This window comes from Barbus barbus (assembly GCF_936440315.1).
Source record: "Barbus barbus genome assembly, chromosome: 3".
In the NCBI taxonomy this organism is placed as follows: Eukaryota; Metazoa; Chordata; class Actinopteri; order Cypriniformes; family Cyprinidae; genus Barbus; species Barbus barbus.
In genome coordinates, this window is record NC_136731.1 from 41,970,385 (window position 1) to 41,983,495 (window position 13,111).

The 13,111-nt window shown below is 38.7% G+C and overlaps 1 protein-coding gene and 1 long non-coding RNA gene across 2 annotated transcripts; one reads left to right on the plus strand and one right to left on the minus strand.

Moving 5' to 3' along the window:
• Positions 1-1,798: 1,798 nt before the first annotated feature.
• On the plus strand, positions 1,799-10,233 carry fbf1 (Fas binding factor 1; the record flags this gene model as incomplete). Its single annotated transcript, XM_079399741.1, is given in 19 exon segments — positions 1,799-1,819; positions 2,653-2,680; positions 2,776-2,826; positions 2,914-2,989; positions 3,694-3,742; positions 3,828-3,887; positions 4,034-4,158; positions 4,255-4,461; positions 4,644-4,751; positions 4,827-4,966; positions 5,043-5,161; positions 5,263-5,385; positions 5,679-5,864; positions 6,656-6,832; positions 6,920-6,971; positions 6,974-7,056; positions 7,821-7,914; positions 7,990-8,093; positions 10,153-10,233. Coding segments are annotated over 19 exon segments (1,884 nt in total).
• Positions 10,234-10,257: 24 nt separating this feature from the next.
• LOC306850441 lies at positions 10,258-11,398 on the minus strand. Its single transcript, XR_013782404.1, has 5 exons — positions 11,263-11,398; positions 11,086-11,164; positions 10,792-10,831; positions 10,622-10,671; positions 10,258-10,342 (listed from the first exon to the last, which is right to left on the minus strand). It is a non-coding gene; the product is annotated as an uncharacterized lncRNA (long non-coding RNA).
• Between the last annotated feature and the right edge of the window lie 1,713 nt (positions 11,399-13,111).

Below are 13,111 nucleotides of genomic sequence, written 5' to 3' on the forward strand. Positions count from 1 at the left end.
ACTGTGTTCCGAGGACGAACAAAACTTTTACGGTTTTACTCTGTTCTGTGATACGCGTTCGTGACGTCACGTAATACGCAATTACGTTGAAAAGGTCACGCTTGATGTAGGCAGAAGTACCGAGTCAGTGTTTACAAATGTGCGGAAGGAGGACCATATACACATATTCAAATGTCTTTGTGTCAGTTTATGGTTTAAAATGCCCATTTCGTGTGCGTATCCTGGGTGTTTTAATATTAAAAAGCCTAAAAGAACATTTTGGATTTTACGTCAACCGTGACCTTTTCCACGTAATTGCGTATTACGTGACGTCACGAACACGCATCACAGAACAGAGCAAGGCGAGCATTTGTGCTTCTAAAACTTAAACTTTTTTATTTATTTTTGAAATGACCGATTGTTTCGCTAGATAACACCCTTATTCATCGTCTGGTATCGTTTAAAGCCCTTTGAAGCTGCACTGAAACTGTCATTTGGACCTTGAACCGTTTGGGTCCCAATGAAGTCCATTATATGGAGAAATGTTTTCATCAAAAACCTTAATTTCTTTTCGACTGAAGAAAGAAAGACATGGACATCTTGGATGACATGGGGGTGAGTAAATTATCAGCAAAAGGTTTGTTAAAAGTGAACTAATCCTTTAAGATTTTTATCGTCATTTACAGTATTTAACTGTGTTTACATAGAACCGTACATTGCGGTAGAAAATGCCCTGTATTTTTACAGCTATTTTTTGCAGTGTAGATAAACCTGTTCTTAAGTCTTAACAAAAGAACCGCTGAGATTTAAAAACAAAGGTCACAAGATGAGTAAGCCCTGCTTTGTTTAGAACTTAAAATATGTGAATTTGTGGTACAAAAGAGCCGCAATGAGATATGAGGATGAGCTATTTATCAAATAAAGCAAATTTATCAAATTTATCAGTTATTCTGCCACATAGGCTCCATTGATTGTAATGGGAGTGTTCCAAGCCTCCCAAACAAAGCTTTTTTTATCCATAAAATATGAAACCAACTTGACAAACTTCATTAGGCTATACATGTTTGATTTAGAGGCTCACTTGCATCCAAAAACAATGTTCATGCAGATAGGTTATATGTGATAATCAGAAAATATCTGGCAACATAAAAAAATTGGTTGATAATGACAGATAATAGAGATTGAAAACAACAATAAGGATATTTTTATTAAAACAATAAGAACTTGAATTTGAATGTGCAGCTGGTGTTGGAGTGGTGTAATGACCTCTGACTAAGATATTTGTCACCTATGATGGTGTACTGATCAATGAGGACTGCAAGAAAAGAGCTGGTGGACGAAGCTGCTGCCAAACAGATGACCCATTTTTAGTTTGAGAGCTTTCCTAGAAATGTCAACTTTGTATTATGTGTGGAATAACTAATCCTTACCAGAGTTATCAGAGCTGAATCAAGGTACGTTTGCAAGTACATTCACTAGTTGTCATTCCTGGCTCCATTAGCCTACTACAAGCAGAGAAGGGAGAATTTCACAATCACTCAAGGATCAGCAGACAATTCATCAACATTTAAAAAAAAGTTTTTAGTCACTTTAAGTCAAGAGTTTTTTAAAAAAAAGGAATAGGCCTAATGAGTTAATTAATGGTAGTCAAAACTCACATCAGATATTTCAAAATACCAAACAATATGACTAATTATGTAAATTCAAAACTAGAACTTAAAAAAAGCCAAAATATAATAAGCCATATATAATAATAATAATAATAAAACAAAAAAAACTTGAATTGTTCCGAAAGTGCACGTGGACTACATTACCCATAATGCCGTATTATAAACAGGAAGTGCGTCACGGAATTTCAAACCCACAGAGCCCACAGCTCATTCTGTTTCAGTGTTTCAGAATTACGTAAATAATTATTGTTGTATTTATATAATCTTTCGCTAGAAAGAAAGTGCAGCTTCGTGTGTGGTCTCCGGTCGCAGAGACGCAGGATCTTTGACTCTGAGGAGCTAATTCATCAACACTGAAGCTCTTCCCGTTCACAACACAGATCTGAGGCATCTGAGGACTGTGAAATCCTGCCTGTATCCCTATCATCCAGACAGAAGCAGCGGTTTTAGTGATGATCAGCTGATCTCTTGTAGACGCTGCGCTGGTTTCCTTGGTAACGGGCGCGCGCACAGATTTCACCGTAAACACCCGCTGTGGGTCAGACGTGGTAAACATCCGTTTTCGTTCTAATAAAACCACAATACACATGTAAAGTCCAAGAAAAATTCATCAATGCAAAGTAATATAGTTTAGCGAACACGAGAGGTGAGGCGGAGTTTCTAGTGTTTAACAGAGATTAATTTATACGTTTATTCAATATGTAATTATTTTAGACAGCTTGTAATCAAAAGTTGTTGCTATTTAATGTGTAATTCAGTATTAATTATGCATGTTTAATTAGTGTAAATATAATAATTCAGTGCATGCTATTGATACAGATCTGGGTCATGTGACATTAAACACTTTATTCTGTGGTGTAATAATACAAATATAGTAATGCATTATTACAGTTCAATAAATTATATAAACATTTATGTGCAAATTTCAGTATTATCAGAAGAGATAGCTGAATTTATCAAATGCATAAAAGGTGTTTAATTGTCTCATCTTCATCTTTTGCAGACTTCTAAACAGAAGAAGGGGCTCAGAAGTGAGATTTTGTTCAGTTGTTCAACTGTTTATGTCTCATGTTTTTGTTTAATGACTGTATTATATGAGCTGTAATATTTCCATCTTTTCTCCCAGGCTCTATAGATGACGTGTTAGGAGATCTGCTGGGTGATGAGGATGATGAAGGTATTATTCACTGATCCAGTCACAGTATTATTTAATGGAGGTGAATGTGCTGTATCTGTTGTAAAGGTGAGTGTCTTTGGTCCACAGGTCCAGTGAAGGTGCGCTCACCTGCAGCCGTGTCCAGCAGACCCGTGGCCGTCCTCACGTCCCGCAGCGGGAAGAGGTGAGCGCTGCATCTGAAAGCTGATTGGTTACATTTGATCAGATGGTTTGTGTGAAGCACTTGTGCTGAGCTTCATTTGGGTTGCAACTCATAAGCAAGAACATGTGCAAGTCACAGCATGAAATACACATGTAGCACAGCTGAATAAACCATAAATCTGCTCTCTTTGCATTCAAGTCACTTCTGGACGATGGTTTCTTCAATAAACTGGCAGAAGAGGCTGAGAAAGATGATGAGGTGAGACGCACGCTCACAATAAAAGCTGAAAATACAAGAAATGGTGCAGAAATCAAACATTTTTAATTACTAATCATATTCAATTAAGATTTATAAAGCTACATAGTGTACTAAAATGCTGGAAAAATAAAAGAAATTCAGATAAAACAGTCAAAAGACTGGTCTTTTATTCATGTGTATAAAATTCATCATGCATTAACACAGGAAATATGAAGAACTCACGTTTAGCTCATGTTTAAATAAACTGATCAAATGAATCTCAAAGCTTAGATTTATTGCAATAAACATCTATTTGAGTATCACTGATATACTATTATAGTTTTATATTTTTTCATTTTAACTTTAAAGTTTTAGTGATTTAACAATAATAACCCTGTGTCTACTAAACTGGAAACAAAGCACCTCCTAAAAGCTTACATCTCTTCTGTAAAGTCTTAATTACATCTGTTTGAATTTGTGTGTCTCAGGGCTCTGACGTGTCTGAGGCCGATCCTGCCGCTTCTGGACAGCATGAAGGTGAATCTAGAAGATGCTGCTCTCTGATTGGCTGAAATATGAGATATGAACCTTATCACATCATTCTCTTTTTTGTTCATTCCAGAACATGGATGATATGTATGCGGATCTGTTCAGCTCCAAGAAGAAGCCGAGCTCAGCTCCTGTTCAGAGGAACGACTCCTAAAGAACAGACCCTTCTGAAGCAGGAGACAAGAGCAAAACCACAGGTGAACATCTTTACACTGAGGTATAAACACATGATTTGTCTCTCAGACGACTGTTTTTAAAATGTTTCATGTGTCTTTACAGAAGACCCGGTTCCTGAGGAGAAAAAGCCCAGTTCTGCTCCGGCCTCCACAGCGAGAGCTTACAAGAAGTTCAGCTTTCTGGGTGAGTGCAAAACCACTACTACTTGTCTGGACAGCATCACAGAAGTAATGCACAGAGAGGCAGCGGCAATACACAGAAAACACAGAGGTAACACACCTGTAAGAGTATCATTTGGTGTAATATATATGCTCTCATCTCAGAGCTCGTGTGAAGCTGCTGGAGGAATCGGCCGCTCAGCGAGAGCTGCGCTCGCAGCAGGAGAACGAGGACCTGGCGGAGAGACTGGCTGCGGTCACACGTCTGGCGGAGCAGGAGAGAGCGGAGATGCAGGCGCAGCAGCAGCGCAGACTCACACAGTGCCAGCAGGACCGAGACCGAGAGGTGGAGAGACTCAGAGACCTGCAGAGGTGATGCACACACGCGCCCTGAAACTTTGAGTTACAAGTATTCATTTAATTAATTATTAGCGTTTCATAATAATAATGATAAAAAAAACTAGCACAAAGTTCTTTAAAGCTGACTATGGTTACAGAAAAACATTAACCAACCTTAGTGTAAAATAGGCCTGTTTCTTTAACATGTGTCACAGGAAGTCCATGCTGGAAATGAAGAGAGATCATGAAGAGCAGATCCAGCGTCTGAAGAAACTGAAGGACGAGGAGATCGATGCGGTGACCAGTGCCACATCTCAGACCAGGTGCTGCATGTCACAGACGAGACGTCCCTAAGCAGCTTGACCCAGATCTCATGGAGCTTCTGTGTGTGTGTGCAGGTCTCTGACGGTGGTCATCGAGCAGATGGAGCAGTTCTCCCGCAGGCTGGGCGATCTCTCATCTCTGGTGGAGAGTTCACATGAAAACACGGCGCAGGGGCTGGAGATCGGAGCCAGACAGAGAGACCAACAGCTCAGAGGTACAAACACAAGAACAAGCATCTCCAGATCTGTGCAGAACAGACCAGCGGATCTGAATCTGTCATTCGCTCTCAGTCCTGCAGGAGCGCTTGAGTCAGCAGCAGTGTGAGATGGCCGAAGAGTGGTCACGACTCAAAGAGGTCATCGCCAAGATGGACACACAGCTGGCCGAGCAGCAGAGACAGCTGGAGAAGGTCAGGAAACCCCTCTGAATCCACATGACAGGTTTAGTCTGAACATGGAAACATGAGCGTATGAGTGTTTAACGTGATGTTACGCTGTTTTGTGTGTTCAGGAGCGCTGGCGGGTCACGTCAGAACAGGCCAAAGCTGAATCATCTCTGCGAGGACTGGAGGAGGAGAGACGGACCATGATGCAACAGTTCAGCATGGAGAGAGAGGAGCTGGAGAGGGCAAAGGTCAGACGCAAAATGACATCACATGACATTACTCGATAAATATGACATCAACCCTTACTGGACTCATTTCACGTGTCAAGTTAGAAACATGCAGTGTAATGCGGTGGGTGGGTAAGATAGAAAAAAACAACTATAAAGAGCCAGAAAAATCATAATATCAAAATAAAATGAATTATTACCATGAACAATATCATTTTGAATTCCAGTGTGCTGTATTCTGCAAAAGTATGGTACAGGATGGGTGTCTGAAATCACACTTCACATAAATGAACACATCTGTCTGTCTGTATCAGAGCGCTCTGCTGGAGGAGCAGCAGTCCGTCATGCAGCACTGTGCTGAAGAGTGCAGGAAGCTGGCGGCCGAGTGGAGCCGCTTTCACACACAGGAGAAACTGCGTCAGGAGCGCATGGAGAGAGAGGCCAGCCGAGCCATGGAGAGAGACGCAAACAGAGAGGGGTCCATCTTCAGCATGGCACAGGTCAACACAGCACCGCCAGCTCATATCACAGTACAGGCCAAAATATGGATCATGCTGTAACAGCTAATACTAATCATGATAAACAATACAGACATGTTTGAACCTATATGAGCCTAGTGAGAACCTAAGTGAGAATGAATTTGAAGTAATGATTTGAGCTACACATGCAAAGACTCAGAATACAATTTAAATCTTAACTCATAATTCTGAGAAATAATGTTGGAATTCTGAGGAAAAATTCTGAAATGAAAAGATATAAACACAATTTTTTTATTTTCAAGAGCTTTTACTGGTAAAACAAAACAGCATTCAAAACATTTTACAACATTTTCAAGTGAAACAGAATAAATTCAAGTGATACGCAACGAGAAGATGTAGCATGATTTATTATATTCATATACAATATTTTTTTATAATATATAATATTTTAGTTATATATATATAAACATTAGTTTGTATTTGCATTTTTTTTGTTTCATTTAATTTAATTTTAGATTTAATTAAGAAATGTAAGTTACATTTATTTATAAACTAAATTTACTCATAAATTAAATCTAAATTTAGTTTAAATCTTAGTAATTTTATAATGTGCTTTTGACTTTTGTAGTAGTTTATAGTTTGTTTTTCATCAAATATTTATATTTTATTTCAGCTTTATTTAAAGAAAAAAAAAAAAGTTAATAGTATTAGTTAACAATAACAAGACTGACGTTTAATACAAGATGAAGTTTAAACAACAGACTGCAGACATCAGATGAGATTAAATGACATGTTTCTTGTGTGATATTCAGGAGCAGGCGGACCTGAAGCTGCGTGCCGGGGAGCTGAAACAGAAGGAGGAAGCGCTGCTCCGGGAAAGAGACAGTCTGGAGAAACTGAGACAGGAGGTGGACGCTGAGAAAGACCGACTGAGCGCCGCGGCTCTGAGACTCAAGACACGAGCGCAGGAGGTGGAGGGATTCAGTAAGGTAAAACACTACAGCAGATCTGTGTGTGTGTGTGTGTGTGTGTGTGTAACGCTCATCATATGACACTGAAGCTTTCCTGTGTCACAGCTGGCGTCCGAGCGCTTTGAGGAGGGAGAGCGAGCACTGATAGAGGCTAGACAGGTGAGGGCGAACATCAGACACGATTACGCAACATCCACACGCAGATGGAGAGACTACGACAACAGGAGCACAACCTACAGCAGGTCACACACACACACACACACTCATCACTGACCACAACCACTGTCACAAAATGACTTTAAAGTAAATAAATGTAAATAATATATGGGTAAAACACAAAAAATGGGTTTCAAGCATCAAAACAATACAAGTTTAGTACAGCTTTACATTTCTTATGTATGCTAGAAAGTTTTTGTTTGCATAATGTGTGTGTATTCTGTGTATATTTATAATGTATACATAAATACACACACATACAGTATATATTTTGAGAATATGTCTGTTTATAGTCACATAATTTATATTATAAATATATTTAATATATAAACATAACCTATTTTTCTGAAATATATACATGCATGTGTGTTTATTTATATATACATAAATATACACCGCACACACATTTATTTTGGCTGCGATTAATCACGATCAATCGTTTGACAGCACTAGTATTTTGATAAGTACAGGTCAAAATAATCATGTCTCAAAATAATAATGAATCAATGAACCATTTGTACAATATTATTGATTCAAATGGACTGTGCAAACAAACTGATTCATTAAGATGAACCAGACTTCCCAAAACTACACCCAGTCTAAGAGAGAGCATATTTAGAGGCATGTTTGACTGTGATGACAACAGTTTTGTGATTCTACACCACTGTTTGATGGAGATGTAGTGTGGTACTGGTAAAGCTGCACTGTATTGAAAACAGCTGGACTAATGATAAATGATGTAGTTCAGTTATCTAGTTCCTCATGGCTGTGTAACTCATGTGACCTGCAGGAGTGTCTGAGGATGACGGATCATCAAAGAGACATGGAGCGACTGAGACGCACTCTTCCCGTCCATCCGGGGACGTCAGCGCCTCTCATCACAGGTAATGTTCATTCAGACTCACCGCAGGCGTTCAGTGTGTCTAACAGTCAATCGTGTGTGTGTGTGTGTGTGTCAGATTTCTCTCCAGCATTGGCCAGCACACACCTGACCCCCGCTGTGAACCCGCTGCCTGCCGAACTACACGCCCGCCTCGCCCTCATCAAACACACCGCTGAGAGGGTACAGAAACACACATTCACTTCATCTCACAAATTACCCAGTTCCCCAGTGATGACGGCATCCCTTAGAGAGGACTATAACCATTCAAAATAATGAAATGGAAAGATCTCATCACATTTCCCAAAAATATAAAGCACAATTTCAGTCAAGCAAAAATAGCTAAAAAAAGAAAACAAATATTGAAATGTGCAAAAATTGATGAATGCATAAATTTATAAAATTATAAACAAACCAGAACAATCCTCACATACATGCCAAAGTAAAGCCAAGTTTCTGAACAGCTCCAGTGAAAAATCCAAATGCAAGAATTCAGCTAAAATATCCCCCAAAAAACAAATATTCCAATAAATGAATAAACAGGCCTGCATAAAAAGGATCTCACTCTATTTCCTGTTGATGTTAAAGCCAACAGCTCACAGGTTTATTCATATATGAAATTATTAATTCAAGCATGTAAACAAACCAGAATAATCTCATATACTGTAAATGCCAAAAAAAAAAAAAAAACGTTGGTAAACTACTGCAGTGAAAAATTAAAATGACAACGGTTCTGACTCCAAAAAGCAAATATTCCAATATGCAGCCAAAAAAAAAAAAAGTTCTGACATTTCCAATTTATGTAGGGCCCTATGAAATCAGTTTTATTTTTTCCCAAATTCCGTTTAGTTTTTTTCTAAGTTCATTTTTTTCCGTTTTAATTTTTCTGGACTTCTTTTTAATGGTCAAATGGCATTAATCAAAAACATGTCTAATTAATTAAAATCATGAAACTTATACAATTTAACATTTATTTTATTAAAAGTGTAACAAAAATGACATGTTTAGGGCATACACAATCAAATAAATACGTAAAAAGAAGAGATCTCACCATATTTCCCATCGATATTAAAGCCGATAATCTAATGGTGTAAAAATCCAAAAGTAGATCAGAAAATGATACAGTCAGTCATTTACAGTCTACTTCAACATAAATGTAGTCAACTAGACACATGTAAACCATTGAGCATCGAACAACCACAACAAACTTAAAAAATGTCTGCCTTTAGCTAATCTGTGAATGATTACAGATTAGGTTTATCACACTCCCTAGTGGCTGGAGTGTGTAGTTATCATAATCGCTGGTGAACTGTTGAAATCCTACCCTCTGCAGTCTGAGATTCAATGGCACAGGGGAACTATCATATTGGTTGACTTTTGAAATCATTTTTATTTTCCAGCTGATGAATGATAAAAACATTGACAGCCAGTCAGAATCCATCCTGCATTCAAAGCGGCAAACCTGCGGTGCGTACTCATATTAACGCAGAACATTATCGCCCTCCGACCCCCTTCAATGCCTTTTGAAATCTGCACAGAGAAATCTTTCGCCTTCACACCAAATTAACACAGATTCCTATTAGAATGACTGGATTTTATCTGCGAAAAAAAATCACTAAACAGTAAATGTGACTGCACTTTTACCCATGGATCTTCAATAAGCTTTAAATCGCACATCAGTATATTCTTACTATTCCTACAGTGTAGCAATGGGCACAGTATACAAATTCTGTGTTTGCATTCCCTGGAGTTCATTTGCTGAAATATGCAGAATACAGCACAGCTAGTGATTTTGGGATAAATTAAATATATTTTTTTTATATATTAAAAACCATGAATAGAAGGCAGTATTACAAACTGCAGTTGCGAGAATTAGAGATAACATCTTTTGACAAAGAAAAGATTGGCAGCAGTTATATTTATGTTATTAGTGACTAAAGTCAGACTATTTTTGGCCCCATTGATTTCCAACAGAAGGCCCAATTATGAAAAAAAAAAAAAAAAAAAAAAGCCACAAGGTTCAATATCGGTCAATGAAATGTACTAAAATACCTATTAAATCCGTAGTAAATAGTAAGCTGCAACCACTAAAATCATTAGGAAGTCCTTCAATTTAAGAACTTGAATTGATGTAATGCTCAGCCAGTATTGCACTCCATAGAGCAAATATCCCCCTCCCCAAGTTTTTGTAAATTGGCAACATCCCACCCATACTAACGGTTTCTGACCATTTCTCTACCAGGACAGAGACTTCCTGAAGGAGGAGCAGTACTTCCTGGACACTCTGAAGAAAGCCTCATACAACCCAGCCTTCAACACATGACCACACAGAGATGGGAATGGTTTTGATATGCTTTATTTGATAAACATTGTAAAAAGAGTTTATGGTCCGACGTCAATCCCCAGCATTCATCTGTCACCATGGAGCGTATCTGTAAAAATTAAAATAAATAAGTCAAAGTTAAATAGATTTTTATGGTTAAAAAAAAAAATTTAAGCATTCATTATTGAACAAGCCTCAGGTTACCAAAACTCCACACATTTTTCAGACAGGGATAACTTCTCTCATCACAGGCTTGAATTAATAAACGGTCTAAACACTGACCTTGGGTCAGATCATTTCTTTATAAGGGACTATTCAGACCCCCCCCCCCAAAAAAAGTTATTTTTATTAACCCTGCACTTAATAGTAAAATACTACTTGTACATACAGCACTGTATCCAGCTGAATCAGGACACTTCATGGTGGTCTCCGCTCCATCTGTACAGATTAGACATGCATCAGATGGGTTTTGTTAAAGGCTACAGAAGCAGATTCATCGGTGCATGTTCATTTCGACCCAGAAATGCACGAGTAATAAAAAGCATTGAAAATATTTACCTGATCAGTGCTGAATCAGTGTTTGGATGCAGATGTTCACCTGTTGAGAGAGAAATCATGTGATCAGATATCGGTGTCTAGAGCAGCGATGCACTTCATATCTGCGCGTGCTGTGTCTCAGAAAGATTTGCTTCGCCATCGTCAGTTATCGCATCAGACGGCACTTCCTATGTAGCAGTTTCATCACAGAACACAACTCCACGATCAAATCATCATGCATTTCAGTAAACAGTCTCTAAATACACGAGCGGGAGATAATAAATAAGAGAAATACACTACAATTTGAATACCCACCATTTTCATAAACTGCGCTTAATTATCACGCTGTAAACCAGCCAGCAGATAATCATGATCAAGTCACGTTGAATCCAGCCTGCATAAAGACAGAGGAACCCATTAAACACTGAACGCCATTACTGTGCTTAAAATCAGCGTAACATTAATAAAAACCGCTTTGAACGACAGACTTGCCTGCATCATGGTGGTTTGCACGCGTTGCGATCGGATCCTCGCGTGTAAATCATTATGAACATGCTTTAATTGAGCTGATCAGTCCTCTGTGTCTGAAGAAGCCCGAACACGCACGTGCTGCAGAGGGAAAGAGAGCGAGCAGCAGGGAGCGTCCGCTTTTATAGCGCTGGAGCCTCACGACCCACGTGACTAGGGGTGCGTGCCATTCGGTAGTGATCATCCCTGTGCCCTGTTCCCTTCGAAGGTGAGCTTTGGAGGGTTCAAACGTGTAACGTTCGAAATATTGAATTATGTTTGGAACGATCCTGCTCTTATTAGTGTTTTCTTTCCAAGTGCCCTACGAAGGCAGCATTAATGAGTTTGGCGCGCTGGAAATGCCAATGCGTGCTGTAGACCAGTGGCTCTCAACCGGTGGGGCTCGCGGGGGGACGCGAGTAGGCTACAGGATGGGAGGGGAAAAAAAAGAAAAAAAAAATTGCTAATTTTTTTTATCACTAAACTACTGTCATAAAAGTTATAGTTTTGTATACATAACCATTGATTGGTTTGTCGATAGTGAGCGCAAATGCAGGTGATAAGCGGTTTTATTAAGCGAGTCATTGAGTCGTTCATTCAAACGATTCGTTCAAACGGCCGATTCATCAAGAATGAGATAGATGTTTGTGCATGGGTCATTGAATCTTTGACTCAATCGATTCATTCAAAACACTGAATCATTCAAAACACGATTGAGTGTTGCTGTGAGATGCGCTATGCTGTGATCTTTGTTTGGATTCATCGGATCAATTTTCGCTGCTAAAATAGACCAAAACAGTCATTATTTCATCAAAAATGTAAGTGACTTAATATTATTAACTTGTTTGTTGAACTGTCATATGAAATCAGTGTCACATTTTCAATCGTGAGGTGATGGTAAATTAAGTGATGGTCAATCGTCAGCTCTCTTGGTCGTCAGGTCGTGTGATGTATGTTGCTGAACTGTATTCAAATGTTATAAATATAAAAACACCACATTTTGAAATTTAACTGCAGTATGTCAATTTAGTTTATTTGTGTGTGCTGCGCTCATAGACTTTAGAAAACGGCGCTCATTTGTTTGATTTCTCCTCGAGAAGCTGCGCAAGCCTCAAAAGTTTAAGGTCCTTGCACCCTGACTGAGTCCGAAACTGTCGTATTCGTTTTTTCATATTCGTCATTTGGTGGCTCTCAATTGCCTAAAACACCCCTCAAAATATTTGCTACGGATGCGAAAAATGCAGAAAATCGAACCATCCGAATAAATTTTTATGACGGACGGAAGTTGCAGAGGCTGCAAACGTATAAAACGTGAGGTCGTATTTAGTTTTATATATATATATATATATATATATATATATAAAACGAATAAACTAAAGCTTCCTTTAGTTTTTGTGAAATACACGCACGCACGCAGCCACGCACACACAGTGTGAGGCAGGATTTTCACAAATGACTGCACTCAAAACGAAATACCGCAATCGTGCACAAATCGAGGATGATTTGAGGCTATGTTTATCAAACATTGAGCCAAGAATTGAGGACCTTTGCAAGGCAAAGCAGGCTCAGGTCTCACATTAACATCACCTACCTGCAAGCTTCTGTAAAAAATGCAGATGATGCCTACTATTAGGCCTAGTAATAATAACAATAATAAACATAAATTAATATCAGAGGTCTGGTGCCAATTCCCAATTATAGCAATAGCCTAGTAATGATAATAGGCCTATACTGATGATAATAATAATAACAACAACAACAACAATAAAGCATGTAACCTCATATAATTAGCAATAGCCTAGTAATGATGATAGGCCTACCTACCGCTACTGAT